The 18,962-nt window shown below is 42.2% G+C and overlaps 1 protein-coding gene across 4 annotated transcripts in view; it reads right to left on the reverse strand.

Moving 5' to 3' along the window:
* The window catches only part of exoc6b.S (exocyst complex component 6B S homeolog), a 105,813-nt gene that overhangs the window by 30,618 nt on the left and 56,233 nt on the right, over nt 1-18,962 (reverse strand). For 2 of the 4 annotated variants that reach the window (XM_018242964.2, XM_018242965.2), the window contains exons 19-21: nt 18,764-18,793; nt 14,560-14,701; nt 9,071-9,144 (exon numbers count right to left, since the gene is read on the reverse strand). In XM_018242964.2, coding sequence (XP_018098453.1) covers nt 9,071-9,144; nt 14,560-14,701; nt 18,764-18,793 — 246 coding nt within the window. The remainder of the gene's footprint in view (nt 1-9,070; nt 9,145-14,559; nt 14,702-18,763; nt 18,794-18,962) is intronic. The other 2 variants (XM_018242966.2, XM_018242967.2) reach the window with 1 other exon arrangement.

Here is an 18,962-nt window from a genome sequence, read left to right on the forward strand (position 1 = left end):
TACGCAACCCGGACCCGCTGACCATCAAGAATCAGGAAGTGCTGTCATTGTAAACCAGAAGTGACATCATCGGAAGTAGACATGATCAGATAAAGGAGCCAAAATCGCTATTGAGAAGACCCACCGCCCGACCCACAAACCCGCTTCTATACCCGCACCCAGAACTTCTACCCGCAACACGCAGGGTACCGCAGGTTTTTTTTGCAGGTACCCGACCCGCTGCAGGACTCTACCTTCAGGAACTAAAACATAAAGGAAGCCAATCCAATTTCATTAATGCTGCACTGTAGAGTAGCCTATGAAATGCTACAGTATGGCAGCAGTTGGAAGGTCCATTTTTGGATGTTAAATGGATCTTATCTACTCCAAACCACCAAACTGCAGCCCTTTGCTAAAATATTTATTATATGTCATATTTGGATACTATATAAGTGTCTGATCTCCCAACAATAATACCATACAACATGATTTCACAAAGCATTGAAAACCCACAGACCTACAGAACTAAAACAGTTATTCTCTTCTAAACTAAGTGTTTTTGTTGGAGATGTGAACCCTGTAGAGGGGCAGGTATATATTGGATCCACATGGAACCTCAGTAGACACTAAGACGTGTCCTGGCTTCTGTAACCCAATCCAATGGAGCAGGTCGGGGTGGAATGCAGTCATTCTTCAGGCTGCTGTGGCCTATTGGCTTGTGAATTTTTCATCATCCAGACATTGGAGAGGATATGTTAATTGAAAACCAAGGAAAGTGCAAGAAGCAAGCAAGGTTGGATCCTGAGAGATAGCGGAACCCAAGAGAGACCCTGTCCATAACAGATGACATCACACTGGTTTGAAAAGGTCAAAAAAGACACAAGAGTGCAACCAATGAAATTCAATATAAGAAACAGCCTTCTAACCCACCAAAAGAATGGTTTTTGGAGAAAGGGAATGAGAAACACTAGAAATATGAAGATAAATGCAACTTACTACTAAATGTTCTGCCTCAAAGCAGGTCTATTCATAGTCCAATGCTCTTCAAGTAAGGACCAAATCAGCCAAACAGACTTGTTGTGCGTGTACACTTTCTAGTGTCATTGCGATTATATGTGGCACCAGGAGAAAAAAAAAGGCCACATCTCAATCCCCCCATTTCCCTGCAATGTTTATTAGGGACATCAAAGGCATGAGTATATAAATAATGGCAGCAATCTGCTACTAGAACAGGGTGGGATGGGTTGTAGAGCAATGGGCTGGTGGGGTCAGTCACCCACCTATGTCCTACTGTAGGGGGCACATTTACTAATGGGATGTTGGACAGGCAGGTGTTTAGATACTTTAGGCCATTTCATTTACTTTACCATGTCATGAAAAATAACCAATCACCTGTAACCGCTATACAAAAACAAGTGCTGATAAACCTTCAGTTTTGCCCCGTGTTGGAGAAGAACATTGCTTCTTCCCTGGTGAGAAAATGGTGACCAAGGTGCCTACTGATGACAATAAGCTTTTCACATCTCTCTCCTCCATATTTGTGCAAGTCAATGGAACACTCAGAGACAGGTGAATGGGACCTTTATCACTCTGAATGCTCTCATTTCAGTATTATTTCTGGTCTATTTTAGTATGGCTAATGGTGGCCCTTGATTCCACGCTTGAAATAGAGGGCTCTGAATGTACTTTGCCCTCATAACATGTGGGGAACAGCACACAATTCTATGCACATTGCCTAATGAAATAAAATTTCTAGTGCAGCACCCTCTTCCAAAGCCACCCAATGACACCCATTATTAACCATACTGCACAGATTCTCAACTAATGCCAATGTGTAAATTGGGGGGGGGGTTGAGTTTTTATCAGCACACAAAACACTAAAAGTGGAGAAAATGAGGAATACTAAAGAATCAACATGACAAATAAATAAATTATACTGTCACTTCAATGTCATTATTAGATCTTTCCTGGTCAGCATAAGCGACACAGAGTTTATAATCCTTCAGGCTTTCTTGCTACAGACCCAATCGGTATAAAGGCAAAACCCCATTGTCTGGAGATCAATATTGATAAGACAGCAACAAGCCCCCCCCCCTTCCCCTAGCAGAAACAATGCATTTTATCTCCATTTAACAGTACATGGGGATAAGATACCCCCGAGGGGAATACAACTGCACTTAAACCTTATTAGCCAACAGGATCAACCCCTATAATTTGATTCCACTTCTCTTTAGAGGGTTACTGCAAGTGATACAGGGTTAAAATGACAGAAGGCTAGCCAATTTGGAGGTAGAATTTAGGTTGAATGCAGGTAATGGCAGAAAAGTGGGTAGGACTATAAACATCTCTACGCAACTAGAGTTTTTAATTTTTTGGGATTGATTATAACAATATTGGCCTCAATTTAGCAGCCCCCGATTGTATCCCTAAAGCCCCAGATATTATGCACAAAATATTGAGACACAAGCGAAATCATTAATTTCTACCTTGTTTTTGTCTAGTCAGGAAAATCACATCCACAACTCACACGTTTACCCACTCGGAACCACTACCTGATCCAACCACACTGGCAAACACCCAGATTCCCTCCATAGACTTCTTGGAGAAGATTTCCAATGTGGGACGCTAGCCTTAAACAAAAGAGCAAGAGAACGGATTTTAAGCCTTTCTAAAGTGCCACAAGAGAAGTAATGTAAAGGCCCAACCCTAATGCCCCTATGGGAGAGCCTGAACCAACCAGCAGCAGCCTTGCCCTGATTATGGAGAGAGTCAAGCCCAGGACATATTCTGACCGTCATGATTGAGAGGTGTTGTTGAAACAAGTCCATAAACCCATTAAGAGTAGAAAACCTCAAGAGAAAACCTTTCAAACCTCTTCAATGGGACCAGCTCCGCTCAGGTTTCACGACTCTCTATAGGCATGTACTCTGTTTTTCTTGATATATTAAGGTTCATTAAAGCTCAGGGTAAAATGTCACTACTATATTCTCTTTTATTTTAGGTTGATCCCAGGTGGACACACAATGATTCCAGTGCCATGTGCTACCTTGGAGGTTCAAATGCCAGCCTCTCCAATCAGATTGTGTGGACTGCAGCCAAAGACAAAAAAGCAATCTGCACCCGGACTATTAACTGCAACTGTACATTACATAAGGTAGGAGTGTCTCTGTGCTCTGAAAGAACTATATCAACCATAATGGAAGCAATTGGAGAAAATGGTGTTTACTCCTTAGAAGTAAAGAGACAAATATCCTGCTCCACTATCTAAAATCTAAATTAATACACAATCATATACCTCTTAAAATTGGAAATTTGATTTGGAGAACTCCTCTGTTGGATGTGGGGCATTAGAACCTTTAAAGGGTAGTAGTTGTCGTTTTTATTTCTAAATGACACTGTTTACACTGCGAAAAATTCACTGTACAATATAAAATGTCATTCCTGAACCAGCAAGTGTATTTAGTTGTAATATTGGTGTGTAGGTGCATCTCAGCTCATTTTGCCTGGTCATGTGATTTCAGAAAGAGCCAGCACTTTAGGATGGAACTGCTTTCTGGCAGCCTGTTGTTTCTCCTACTCAATGTAACTGAATGTCTCAGTGGGACCTGGATTTTACTATTGAGTGTTGTTCTTATATAAACCAGGCAGCGGTTATTGTGTGATAGGGAGCTGTTAGCTGGTTAACTTCTCATCATTCTGATGATGGGCTGCTGGGGGGGGGGAGGGTAACATGACTCAAATCTGCAGTACACAAGAGTGACTGAAGTTTATCAGAGCACAAGTCACATGACTGGGGGCAGCTGGGAAACATATGTCTAGCCCCATGTCAAATTTCCAAATTAAATACGTATATAAAAAAAAAATCAGTTTGCTCCTTTGAAAAACGGATTTCGGTGCAGAAATTTGCTGGAGCAGCACTATTAACTGATGTGTTTTGAAAAAAAAAAAAAAAACATGTTTTCCCTTAACAGTATCCCTTTAAGCATTTGGTCACAAATTAGGAACCATAAGCTGTTGGATGTACAATCCTTATCCCATACCAATTCCTAGCAAGGAAAGTGTACAAAACTGTAACTGGTTTAAATTATATATGTCTGTCTAATTGCATCTAACTGCTCAACTACTCAACAATCCAGAGAGGAAAGTTCTACTATAGAGTCCCATTGTGCAACATCAATACTGTGTGCTATCCAGACACAGTTTAATCCAGTTCCATTAAAAGTGTAACTTCTTTGGTTTATTTGATCCAACTGATCCCAACTATTGTCAGTACCCTCTTTTGCTCTGATCTCTTCACTCACTTATCAATCTGGTTGGACATTTTGGTTATTTGACCAGTCCTTGGTCAGTGCATGTGCCTGGCTGTGAAATCATTAGGGAAGCACCGAATCCATGATTTGGTTCGGGATTCGGCCAGGATTTGGCCTTTTTCAGTAGGATTCGGCCGAATCCTTTTGCCCAGCTGAACCGAATCCTAATTTGCATATGTAAATTAGGGGCTGGGAAGGAAATCTTGTGAATTTTGGTCACAAAACACGGAAGTAAAAAATATTTTCCACTTCCCACCCCTAATTTGCATATGCAAATTAGGGTTCGGATTCGGTATTCGGCCGAATCTTTCGCAAAGGAAAGGTGAATCCAAAATAGTGGATTTGGTGCATCCCTAGAAATCATATAGTTGCTCCATTTCATTCCGTTTGGGATCAAAGAACGTTCACAAAAGTCCAAATATTGCGTTATTCTATGTATGTGATCACTGAGCAACTGCAATACGGCTGTTCTAATAAAACCGAGTGAGCTGGAGGCCAGATCAGATTGGAGGCAGATGGCTACATCCAGGTCATACACTATGTACAATGCATAATTGAGTTATTGACATAAACCAAAACATTCAATAAAATTATTGGCCCGTGTATGGGGCCCCCCGACGGGCTTCCCCGACAGAGATCTGGCCGAAAGTCGTCCAGATCCCGATCGGATGGGACGTGAAATCCCGTCGGATCGTGGCCGCATCTGTTCGTTGATGCGGTCCCAGGATCCGACCCCCATTTCCCATGAGTTAGGATCCGATCATTGGGCCCTAGGGCCCACGATCGGATCAGCCCAATATTGCCCACCTCAAGGTGGGCATATCGGTGAGAGATCCGCACGTTTGGCGACATGGCCAAACGAGCGGATCTCTCTGTGTATGGCCACCTTTACTTTTGACAATCACAAAGCTTCCAGGAAACTTACAGGCATATTTACCCTTTTAACAGTGACCTGCAATAAGACATACAAATTGCAAATTACGTCTCAGCCAAACGAGGAGCTGACATTTAGGTAGAAGGAAACAGTGCCACCTTGCTGCAAAGACTTGGGCTCTGGAGAACATGAAACTTCTGAAGGCAGCGATGAGATTCTATTGGGAAAATATCTTCCCTAAGTTTACTAGGAAATTTTGTTAACAGACAGGGACCAATGTGCTTTCCATTAAAATGTGATTATATATAGACTTCAAACACTGGTAATTTAACTGCCAACTGCAGGGCCCTGGTAACCAGACTGTCTGCCTAAGGGACAACCTACTGAACCTGCCCAATTATAACCATTCATTCAGTACACAGACCATACAAATGGATTAACCACATGGGCCCCAGACAGAGGATCCATGACTTCTATGACTTGACTTTCAGGTATAAACATAGCAATAGTATCACCCAAAAAGCAGGAACCTACTTGTGGGCTTAAGAAGAAAGTACAAACAAACAACCTGAGAGTCATTCAGGGCCCAACTGCACTGAATGTGTTTCAAATTCCATCAAAACCTTGCTGGTCCCAGTTGACAGTCTTCTGTTGGGAGGCTGAAGTGTTACTGGTTTCACCTTGTTCTGTTGCCATTTTGCTTTAACGTGCCTCTCTTAATGTACCCGATATCACCTCAGCAGCGTTCACTACACAGATAAGACCCCAAACTCCAGTGCACCAATTATCTGTTGGATAATAACATACTCCCCATTATGCTGAATCAAGCAAATAGCATGTAAGGCAGTAAAACTAGCTCTGCTGCTAGGACAACATTTCTTATCCGTTAAACTGCGCCTTTCATTGAAAATATTGGCAAAATGGCAAGATGGCCATGGCTTGACCCAAGTCTTGAATCCAGCTACAACCCCTAAAGCTTTTCTTTTGGGTGGGTGTTTTATATGCATTTAAATAAAATTTCATCGCTTGTCCCAAAAAATGATATGGCTGGCTCAAAACCTGTGGCCACCCAGCAACAACAAACTATGGGTTTCCTTGGTCGTTTAAGAAACTGTGATGAAATTATTAGGCAACAGGATACAGGTGAAAGGTGTCTGTACCCAATAAGGACTTAATTTGATGTAGCCTGCAATGTTGAATAAGGAAGATCCTGTTGGACATCCTAGCTAAAGACTTGTTGGGTCCAGGTGGTCTCCAGTGATGACCTATAGCAGTTCTTGCAAAGACAAGTCAAGGTAGGCTGAAGTGTGCTTGAGCTGTAGCTATAAGGGATGCGCAAATCAAACCGAATTTGCATATGCAAAGTAGGGGCAGGGAGGGAAATCATGTGACTTTTCATCATAAAACAAGGAAGTAAAAAATGTGTCCACTTTTTCCTTTCCTAACCATTCGGTATTCGGCCAAATCTTTCACGAAAGATTCAGTACATCCCTAGTAGCTACAGACTTTAAAAACAGTATAAAATTAAGAAGTTGTACCTTCTACTTCTTCCCCTCTACAACGTGTAACTCCTACTGGCTGCATGTGCAGCAACATCGATTATCACTCAACATGACCCTGATGGCCAACACAATGCTACATCAAGCATTGCATAATCTTTACTGTTTCTAGCATTACATGCTTGGCTATTAGAACTCTACTACAATATGTGGTCTGCACAGGGAGGGTGCGGGAGACGCTATGAACTTGTAGTTTAAGAGTCCATAGAGACCCTACCCAACAAAACATATTAACAGACAATAGTAATAGTTTAACCGACTATGGCATGGGACAGGTATAGCAACAGTGAAATGTTACCCCTGCTTCCTTAAAATTGAATTTCACAGTAGACATCATTTGATCCAATTCATAATTTTACACTTACAATACCGAGCTTTACCCCCACCAGTGTCTCTCACATTGACCCAAATTTCCACAAGTTTGGAATTTCCCCAGGGGCAAGTGATGCTGTAAACAGGAACAAAGCGTGCAAGTTTAACAACGGCATGAAAGCTGTCCCTTATTATGGTGGTCAAGTAGGTAGGGCCCTCCAAACCCTGCACTAAAAACCCACATAAGGGGGCCAACGGCAGTTCTCAAGTAGTAGGAGCAGAAATTGGTGTACGGACATAAGGCTTCTTCTTCTAGTGCTGTGCCTGCTAATAATAATAATAATAATAATAATAAAGGGGCTCAGTATATCTAATGATATACATTTATAGATATCTATATAATCCAAAGTCTGGTCCAATAGCGTACCTTATATATTCTGCAGTTTCCATATCTGTTGGTCCTTGTTTTTCCTCTGTGTTCATACTCGGGTGGGAAACTGAAAGACCACCGTCTTTACATGTTCATATTTTGTTAGCTAAACTAAAGCCAAGTGGTTGAGTCCATGTTACACTTGAGCACACTGAGCCTGCCTGCATACGTTAGTTAGTTATTTGCTCCAAAACAGTCGCAAAGACTGATGGGCAAACAATTAAACATATTTAGTCAATGAGAACATTGCAGCCTTTTATCATTCAATCCTAATTGGTTTCCTGCACTGGATATTTCATTTTAATGCCTTTTTGTGGAATTGTGAGATGGGCATGTCAACGGATTGTTTATTATTGCCCCGGCGAACGCATGAACGTAAAGCTCTTAGGCTGCGTATTATTTAGCGGGTTTGGGAAACAAATGAAAAAAATTAGATCATTACGAGGTCTGATGGTTCTCAGCTGTTACGTTACAAGCTACGAGTTGCAGAGTTTCAATAAACTGTTTGTAAGACAGTTCCTTCCCTGTATAAAGATAATAGACAACTGAATGGGTCATTTGCCTTCGTGTTGACTTTCAGATACTTTGCAGTTCCACTATCTTCACTGTCCAGGTTCTGAATGACTTACCTTATGTCAGGAGGACCCTTAGCACCTAACAAAGTTACAGATATGGTAAAACATTAGTTTAATACTCCCAGTGGGACCAGCCCCCCACTTTGGGAACAACTGGCTTAAGGCTTGGGAAGTCCCAATGGGTTGTACGGTGTGTAACATTGATTTAGTGTTACTGACCCTTGTGGTTACGGCCCCTTGCCATTGGTTCCACCATAACTGCCAACGGCCCTGGAGCTTCTGGCAACCAAATAGTTGCTGGGTTCAGATTCTGGGAGTCTTAGTTCATGGGGTTACAAGTTCTATACCACTGGCCTACAGAATGTTTAAATCAACACGGTTTCATCTGCAAATTTTACTAGTGGTTGATATAGTACAGTCACCTGTGCAACGTTACCTTTAATAGTCAACAAAAGCCTTCTACACAAATGGAGGTCCTGTGCTCACTTTCTATTGCAGCCAGTGCACTTTCGCCAATGCCACTAGATTCTTTTAAATAAAATAATTTCTTGCAGTGTCCCGTCCAAGTGGTTCCTTTCCATCAATTGCTCGTTGCTGTGAAAGCTCAGCAGACAAGCTCGCTACCCAAGGCTCTCATGAAAAGCTGGCAACCCCCTGCACCATCTTTCAGTACAAGCGCCATTTCAACAGCAACTCCCGCGCTCTCTTACTATTACAGGCTCAAAAGCTTACAGAATTACCCAGTGCTAAAAGTCATGTGTACGTTACACAACACAGAGGTCGCGGATTGAGAAAGGGGGGAAACTATGGCATCACCTTCACATCATTTCACAAGCGAGGGAACAGACCTGACAGTCTAAAAGGAGAAAGAAACACAGGTCTGTGGCATTTAATCCTTTGAGTCCTGTTTTCACCCCATCCTCCAATCCCCCCTCCTTTGCTTCTCTACTTCGCCTCTCTCCTTAAGACCTCATGGGCCCTCAGTCACACATCTTAAAAGAGAAACAAAAAACAAAAACACAAAGGCTTACTTGTCTTAAGTCGATGAAGGCCAACTGCAGCGTGTCGCCTTGGAACCCAGGCACTGGTCCGGATCTGGCAAACCCTGTGGGAAAGAAAAGGCCATGAAAAGCGCCTTTAAATAACCATGGACAGGAAGATTGGCAGACGGATGATAGACGGATGACAGCGAGGACAAGAGAGGCTAGGGGAGAGGAGGAACGAGCTTCTAAGGAGTCATGTCTTTGCCTCCATGCTCTTTGTCTTCCCTTCAAAATTCGTGTCACCACACCATTAATTTCACCATCCTGACAGCAAGGAAACTGTACTAACTCAACCCAAAATCTATTCCCATGGGTCGCTCTGAGCTTCAGAGTATTTGTTTGGTCAATGGACAAACAACTAAATAAAAAAAAAATAAAAAAAAGAAGTGGAAGAAGGGAAATGGCTGGAGGTCGTGGTGGCATTGTCGAGTGGAGGAATAAATTAGAGGACAAAAAAGTGGTTTTCCCACTTTTTTTCCATCTCTTCCCATATTTTATAGGATAAAATCTTCTGCTGTTAAAGTTTCTTTCAGTTCCAAAAGCTTTGTATATTTCAGATTGCCGATCTCACGCCTGTCACCTCATGGCCTAAGTGTTTATCAATAATAAATAATTCTCTGGCGGATTGATAATTGTCCCCATTCACGCATATTTCCATTATCTGTTATGGTCCTTTCATTGCAGGCCTTGAAGAGAAAGCTCGTCATTGAGGAAGCGAGTAGGACTCTTTATAATATGATTACATGGTCTCCTCTGTAATATTATTCCAAGCAAAACATATTCACTGATGGTCATGAAAGGCAGACTTTATACCTAAAGTACAGTGTGAAGTGCTTAGAGGAATATCCTATGGACGTGGCATTGTTTGAGTTTTTATAAGGCTCACATGGGATGAAAACACCAGCAAAGGGCCTTTCATCCCTACGGCTCAAACGTTGTCTTATTTTATTGCTTCCTAGAAGACACTTATTAAAGTCTCCAAGTGTTTCTTTGACTGGTTCCATCAGATCTGGCTGGAGAAACAGAAGACAGTGATGGCAGTCTCATGCCATTGGTTGCTGACATTGTACCCGAATGAGTGAACTCATTGTACTAGACTGTTTGGAGAGGACTTATGGGGGAAATGTTCTTACATAGCTGGCAACACAGAGAGCTACAAGAGTTGAGAAGAGAATGGAGAGCTGCATTCCAGGCCTATGGGAAGTCAACGTGCTTTGGTTTGAACCACATAAAGAATACTATTTCCATCATACTCCAGGGAGTAGCCGAACCTTAAGCATAATCTATAGGACAACCGCCTAAGTGGTAAAATAGCATTTGACCACATCATCAAATCCATAATAATAGTGACACTGGCTTTTGGAACTTAGTGGGAAATAATATCTTGCCTAGAAAAGCCAGATATTTCTATCTAACTGCAAGTGGCGCAGCTTATTTAATACCAAAGGGAATGCAATGGGGTTTCAAAGTTCTGAATCACATCTTACATGGGTAGATAAGGTCCTTCGCGCCCACTATTCAGATGCTTCCTACCATAACCTGCTATTCTATAGGGCCACCAAACTCTCTAAAGACAGGTGTGGAACTGAAGACCATTTATGTAGCCAACGAGGGAAGATCAGCATGGAGCTTCAGAAACAGAAGTCTCAGATGAGAACACTAGCATTCAATAGGGCTATTAAGTGTTTCATTTATTTCAAAGTAGGCCTACACATGCACACTGCACTTCGATTTGTTGTATTCTGTTGTTGTAACAGTTACAATTAAAAAAGGTTATAAGCTGTGTTATGTTTTGTGGCTCCAGACAATTTTTCTGTAGTGGAAGCGGGGCCAAAATGGCTCTTTTGATAGTAAAGGTTGCGGAACCCTGAGCTATACCCTCATACTGTACTGTCTAAGGGAATCAATATGGCACCTCCTCCTCCCATATGTATAAATACAAATATACAGAGAAGGAATGTTCTGGGCACACAATAAGCTATACCCTCATACTGTACTGTCTAAGGGAATCAATATGGCACCTCCTCCTCCCATATGTATAAATACAAATATACAGAGAAGGAATGTTCTGGGCACACAATAAGCTATACCCTCATACTGTACTGTCTAAGGGAATCAATATGGCACCTGCTCCTCCCATATGTATAAATACAAATATACAGAGAAGGAATGTTCTGGGCACACAATAAGCTATACCCTCATACTGTACTGTCTAAGGGAATCAATATGGCACCTCCTCCTCCCATATGTATAAATACAAATATACAGAGAAGGAATGTTCTGGGCACACAATAAGCTATACCCTCATACTGTACTGTCTAAGGGAATCAATATGGCACCTCCTCCTCCTCCCATATGTATAAATACAAATATACAGAGAAGGAATGTTCTGGGCACACAATAAGCTATACCCTCATACTGTACTGTCTAAGGGAATCAATATGGCACCTCCTCCTCCCATATGTATAAATACAAATATACAGAGAAGGAATGTTCTGGGCACACAATAAGCTATACCCTCATACTGTACTGTCTAAGGGAATCAATATGGCACCTCCTCCTCCTCCCATATGTATAAATACAAATATACAGAGAAGGAATGTTCTGGGCACACAATAAGCTATACCCTCATACTGTACTGTCTAAGGGAATCAATATGGCACCTCCTCCTCCTCCCATATGTATAAATACAAATATACAGAGAAGGAATGTTCTGGGCACACAATAAGCTATACCCTCATACTGTACTGTCTAAGGGAATCAATATGGCACCTCCTCCTCCCATATGTATAAATACAAATATACAGAGAAGGAATGTTCTGGGCACACAATAAGCTATACCCTCATACTGTACTGTCTAAGGGAATCAATATGGCACCTCCTCCTCCCATATGTATAAATACAAATATACAGAGAAGGAATGTTCTGGGCACACAATAAGCTATACCCTCATACTGTACTGTCTAAGGGAATCAATATGGCACCTCCTCCTCCCATATGTATAAATACAAATATACAGAGAAGGAATGTTCTGGGCACACAATAAGCTATACCCTCATACTGTACTGTCTAAGGGAATCAATATGGCACCTCCTCCTCCCATATGTATAAATACAAATATACAGAGAAGGAATGTTCTGGGCACACAATAAGCTATACCCTCATACTGTACTGTCTAAGAGAATCAATATGGTACCTCCTCCCATATGTATAAATACAAATATACAGAGAAGGAATGTTCTGGGCACACAATAAGCTATACCCTCATACTGTACAGTGCTACGCAATATGTTAGCGCTATATAAATACATGTTAATAATACTGTACTGTCTAAGGGAATCAATATGACACTTCCTCCCATATGTATAAATACAAATATACAGAGAAGGAATGTTCTGGGCACACAATAAGCTATACCCTCATACTGTACTGTCTAAGGGAATCAATATGGCACCTCCTCCTCCCATATGTATAAATACAAATATACAGAGAAGGAATGTTCTGGGCACACAATAAGCTATACCCTCATACTGTACTGTCTAAGAGAATCAATATGGTACCTCCTCCCATATGTATAAATACAAATATACAGAGAAGGAATGTTCTGGGCACACAATAAGCTATACCCTCATACTGTACTGTCTAAGGGAATCAATATGACACTTCCTCCCATATGTATAAATACAAATATACAGAGAAGGAATGTTCTGGGCACACAATAAGCTATACCCTCATACTGTACTGTCTAAGGGAATCAATATGGCACCTCCTCCTCCCATATGTATAAATACAAATATACAGAGAAGGAATGTTCTGGGCACACAATAAGCTATACCCTCATACTGTACTGTCTAAGGGAATCAATATGGCACCTCCCTCCTCCCATATGTATAAATACAAATATACAGAGAAGGAATGTTCTGGGCACACAAGCTTTACCCAAACACTGTGCGTTCTGACTATGAGACTGAACACCATTTTTATAGAGTTTATTGGCTTCTTATAGCCCTTATGTGAACCATGTGAAGCACGGCAGGTTAAATTTGGTTGGTTAATGAAAGACACATTGGAAAACAGTTAAGCTACAAACAGAAGCCGTAAAGACTGAAATTTCTGTTGATAATTCAGGTTGGAGGAAGGAGAGGCTGGGGCTAAATTAGACACATATGAAGGAATGTTCTTTGGGAAGGCCCATGGGTTCAGGTCTGTTGACATGAGGATGTATTTGCCATTAGGGTAGGGATGCCTTTGAACACCACAGGGCAGACTGACTTTCCCTGCCCTCTCCACCCCCAGCAGGGCAGCAAGTCTGTAAATCCTTAAAGAAGTAGATTACAAGACAGAAGCTGGCAGACAACAAAGCATCAGCTTCCCAAAGGAAAAGGCTCAGGCATTTTATCTGCACTCTCTATTCACTGCTCATGTGGAAGGGCCTGACAGTGATGAATTGGCAGCCTTCAGCCCTCACATCCGTCTTCATCCCGGTGATTAGGGTGGCACCAAAGGCCTTGGCTGGGCAGGAAAGGTCACGGCTAATGCTGAGCAGGTCAACGACACCGGTCATGCACCGTCTGAGTGCGGAGCAACCTTGTATTTTGCCACCACTGAGCAGCCAGGCCGATTTCCACTTATGCACCTTCAGCTGTTGTGCACTACACATCCCAGCCTTCTCCAACAGCCACCATTCAACTCTGGTTTTCCATCTGCTGATGTAGTGTTTCAAACATGTCCCACTAGCACTATCCCCTGATTATGTCGTGACATTTTTTAGGATATCTGGTCAGCTATCAGTCATTTAAAAAAATCCTTTTGGTGGAGGACTGCATCAGCCTGTTAATAATGTCCTCACCTGACTGGTCAATGTAAGACCCAATTAGGATCCGATCCTTGGTTTAAATTATAACCAGGTTATATATACTGTGACACACATCCTAACCATCAAGTGACTTGATAAAGAGCTGTTAAGCTGGAAATATATATATATATATATATATATATATCTATATATATATATATATATATATATGCGTATCTTGACAGCGCTATATAAATAAATGATGATGATGAAATATGTGAATATTGACTTTGGATTTCACATATAGGGCTCCTTACAGCAGTGATCCCCACCCATTGGCTTGTGAGTAACATGTTACTCTCCAACCACTTGACTGTTGCTCCCAGTACCCTCAAAGCAGGAGATTATTTTTGAATTTTTGAATTGGAAGCGGGTTTTTTTGGGATAAACCAAGTACTGCCAAACAGAACCTCCTTTCGGCTTCCAGTGCACATCACACTGGCACATCACGTGTTGTGTTTTTAAAATTGTGGCTAATGGGTAAAAAAATAAATAAAAAAAAGCTGGTGACACCTTATATAGACAGGAGAGTAGATTAACAGGTTATATATGCGGGGGCACAACTCCTAAGCAGCTGATTTTCAGATGACAGGTAGTATCTGATAGTAACTGGGGTTCTTACTTTCACACTCCTTGACATCCTGGTTGAATTGCTGAAGGGCCCCCATGGTGATCTGTTTGACTTCTGCCTCTAGCAGCAGCTGCGTTAGAGAAGTGGAGAGGTGCTTGCAGGCCGACATACAGGCAGTCTGAGCCACTTTCCCCTGGAATAGAAAGGAGAAAGCCCGTCATTACACATCTCCATACCCACAAGCAGAGGCAATAACACTTGGACTCAAGTTTCAAATACCGGGGACCAATTACGACAATAAAATGAATCCACACTCGACTTAGTTTTATTAGTCTAATATTTCCTGCTGCAATCAACCCTCTAATGCTGACTGACACTTGGCCATTCCCAATGCTGATCCATCCTCCTTAAAGGGATTCTGTCATGATCTTTATGATGTAGTTTTTATTTCTAAATGACACTGATTACACTGCAAATAATTCACTGTACAATATAAAATGTCATTCCTGAACCAACAAGTGTATTTAGTTGTAATATTGGTGTGTAGGTGCATCTCAGGTCATTTTGCCTGGTCATGTGATTTCAGAAAGAGCCAGCACTTTAGGATGGAAATGCTTTCTGGCAGCCTGTTGTTTCTCCTACTCAATGTAACTGAATTTGTCTCAGTGGGACCTGGATTTTACTATTAAATTCTATTCTTTGATCTACCAGGCAGCTGTTATCTTGTGTCAGGGAGCTGTTATCTGGTTACCTTCCCATTGTTCTGCTGATGGGCTGCTGGGGGGGGAGGGGGGTGATATCACTCCAACTTGCAGTGCAAGTGATTGAAGTTTATCAGAACACAAGACACATGAATGGGGGCAGCTGGGAAACTGACAATATGTCTAGCCCCATGTTAGATTTCAATATAAAAAAATCTGTTTGCTCTTTTGAGAAACGAATTTCAGTGCAGAATTCTGCTGGAGCAGCTCTATTAACTGATGGGTTGTAAAAAAACATGTTTTCCCATGACAGAGACCAAAATGGCTTCTATATGATATTCCCTGAAAATGGATATACCTATTGAAACACTAACTGTTCAGTGAGGCAACTTTGGGCGACTATTGAAAACGCATCGCCGCGTGTGCATTAGCGCAGGCGATTTTGCGCTGTAGCCTATGGGGAAAAAACGCTGAGGCAGTTGAGAAAAGACGTGGCGATAAGAATTCTATTTGGGTGATGGCAGGTTGCAGAGCTACATTTGGGCGCTTCTTTGGCGGTGTAAAATATTCTCGTATATGCCACTGGCGCTGCACTGGGCAGCCTATTCCTCTCTTTTTCGTTGGCGACATAACCACAGAGTCGGCCTCCTTTTGACATCATCTCTGATGTTATTATAAAGGGCAGATTTTGCTTGAGCAGTCGAGTCCCTTCTCAACTCTGGCAAGGCTAGGCCTGGATTGATAATGTATTGGCTAGGCTGCGAGTGATTGAACGATTGATTGCATTCTGCAGTGCTACATTTGGGCCCATATTCCATGGGCCTAAAAGCAATAACCTGTGATTTTGTTAGGACAATGAATTACACCTATATTGTCCTAGGACTTTGAAGCAGTATAATTACACATAGTTGAAGCATCAGATAAATGTTGTTCAACTGGTTCCATAAAGAAAGTCAATCATGCCGCTAATCTTTAGAATTGAGATGTCATAAGAAGTCTACGGAGCGTCGGGCCCATAACCATTCCTTCAGACGCTGCAATAATCAGAGTTAAGCACCAGTGTGTGCCATTATTTTATTCCTACATGGGAAGTGTTGCATGTGCTTCACATCAAGAGCCTCGGCGGAAGTGAGTTGTGATGGAAATAAGTAGGAGAAAGACGCCACAGGGTGTTGGTAATGACGGCCGTTTCTCTTCATTCTGCCGTGTCAACATCCAGACTCTCCGTTTATAAACAAAGCCTGGGAGTTATACTCTCCAGTACTAGATGCCCTGGGCTCTCACTTGTACAAAAATATACAAGGGCCACCAATTCTACGCCGATGTTTGTTTTATTTTCACTTGCCAAGAATAATGACCCTGAAATGGTCAGTTTTGTATTGGGTTAAAGGAGAAAGAAAGCTACCAAAGCAGTTTATTGCCAATAGATTTGCCACAACAGTGTAAGATATAACACTATATTTATTCTGCAGAATGCTTTACCATACCTGAATAAACAGTTCTAGAAGCTCTCTCTGTTTGTTTAGGATAGCAGCTGCCATATTAGCTTGGTGTGACATCACTTCCTGCCTGAGTCTCTCCCTGCTCACTCATAGCTCTGGGCTCAGATTACAGCAGGGAGGGGAGGAGGGAGGAGGAGAGGAGCAAACTGAGCATGCTCAAGCCCTAGCCCTGGAGGTTTAAGCTGAAAACAGGAAGTCTGATACAGAAGCCCATGAGTACACAATAGAAGGAAAGAAATGTGCTGTTTCTTTTGACAGAGGACTCAGAGCAGCATTACTTTGAGGGTTTACTGGTGTATTTATAGAGACCTTTCTGATAAGGATTACTACTTCTCCTTTAAAACAAGAGCCCTAAAGACCCTACTGAGAAGTGCCAATGAAATGGTCAAAGTGGCAACACCCTACTATTGTATCGTTCCAACTGTATCCATAGCAGGCAGCTTCATTCTAGAAGGATGTATAAAGACTGCTTATTAAATGTTTTTGGCCAAAGCAATAACAGGATCAAAGGTATAAGGAATGAATCAGTGCAAATTTAGATTCCTTTCCATACAGACCCACTAAGCTTCTATTCATTATCAGTTAATAATCATTTCCTGCAGGGCTTCAGCAGTCCATACGAGCTCTCCATGGGACCATTACTGAATATTATATTATTTCTGATTTGTTTGACAACAATAACAAAGAAGCACTTAATTAGCAGCCCCCCCCTTCCTTCCTGACAGGCCACTCACTCTTCCGCTATGTATTAAACTTTTGGTGGAGGAGGACATGCATGAACGTTTTGGGAGATAAAAGGTAAGAGATGTGGAACCAAGGAAGGAAAGACTTTATCGGAGATGCACTAAATCCATGATCCAGTTTGGGACTTCACCAGGATTTGTCAGATTCATACTTGGCTGAGCCCTTATAGGGGAAGGAAACCTAGTTGGCGCAAAAATCCCCCCCCCCCTCCCGTGTGTTGCCCACCCTTCCTCCTCCGACCCTGGCCTACCCGTCCCGCTGGGCAAATGCCCCTAACTTGTTACTTACCCTTCTGCGCAGGTCCAGTCCAGGGAGTTCACCGACGACATCTTCTTCAACGCAATCTTCGTCCTGCTTTGACCGGCGTTTTGGCACAGTAGATCCGTACCTGCGAAATGCTCCTACTGCGCATGCGCCAAAACGCCGTTCAAAGCAGGAAGAAGATCGCGTGGAAGAAGATGTCGTCTGTGAACTCCCTGGACTGGACCTGCACAGAAGGGTAAGTAACAAGTTAGGGGCATTTGCCCAGCGGGACGGGTAGGCCAGGGGGGAGGAGGGAGGGTGGGCAATACACGGGAGGGGGGTGAGGGTTTTTGCGACCAACTAGGTTTCCTTCCCCTTTAAAGAACATATTGAGCCGTCAGGCTTTTGTCACATGGAACGTTCGACCCCATAGAAACACTAGAGCACAAAGGACCAACTGTAACTGCCCTTGTGTGCACCAAGGTTCTTTGATAAATAACCACTGGAAGGACAAACTGCCCCCGTGTACCATTAGCCTTTATGTCACAAGTTGATCCAGGGACTGGTCCCATTGCATCTTGAAGTCAGGAAGGAATTTTTGGAGAGGCTTCAACTGTTTTTTTTTATTTGCCTTCCTCTGGATCAACTGGCAGTTAGGCAGGTTATATATAAACGAAAGAGGTTGAACTTGATGGACATTTGTCTTTTTTCAACCTACCATGTCATGTGACTTTGAGATGATACCCAAGTTCCAACACACATATAGACTTGCAGCTGTGGATTGGTTGGTGAAAAAAGAAAGTCTATCAACCAAGCTGTTCTCTACTCTAAAACACAAGTAAAACATGTACACACCACACACTTCATGCAAAACAAAATCAAATTTTAGGCTGTTGGTTAAAAGTAAGGTTATTTTTTATAAAACATGCGCCCAACGAGCAGAACAGCTCTGCTTTTAGTAGTAAGCTCACTCGTGCTAGAATATTCCCCTTCCTCGTTAAAGTGTGGCCTTTAGGTCTAAGATCTCCTGGTGCCAAACACTGGCAAGATATATAACCTACTTACCGGCATTCTGGAGTGGGTGTCTGAAGTAGCCTGGGGGCAGAAATGTAGGTTCAATAAAAAGGGTGGTTGGAGGGAAAGGTCCTGGCATCCACCATGCTCACAAGATGGATCAGATATAATTTCTGCTATTGGGGATTTCCTATGGAGCTGTGGGGGTTCTCTGATTCTGCCATCAAGTATAAGGATGCTGCGGTCATTT

This window comes from Xenopus laevis, chromosome 1S (assembly GCF_017654675.1).
Source record: "Xenopus laevis strain J_2021 chromosome 1S, Xenopus_laevis_v10.1, whole genome shotgun sequence".
Classification (NCBI taxonomy): Eukaryota; Metazoa; Chordata; class Amphibia; order Anura; family Pipidae; genus Xenopus; species Xenopus laevis.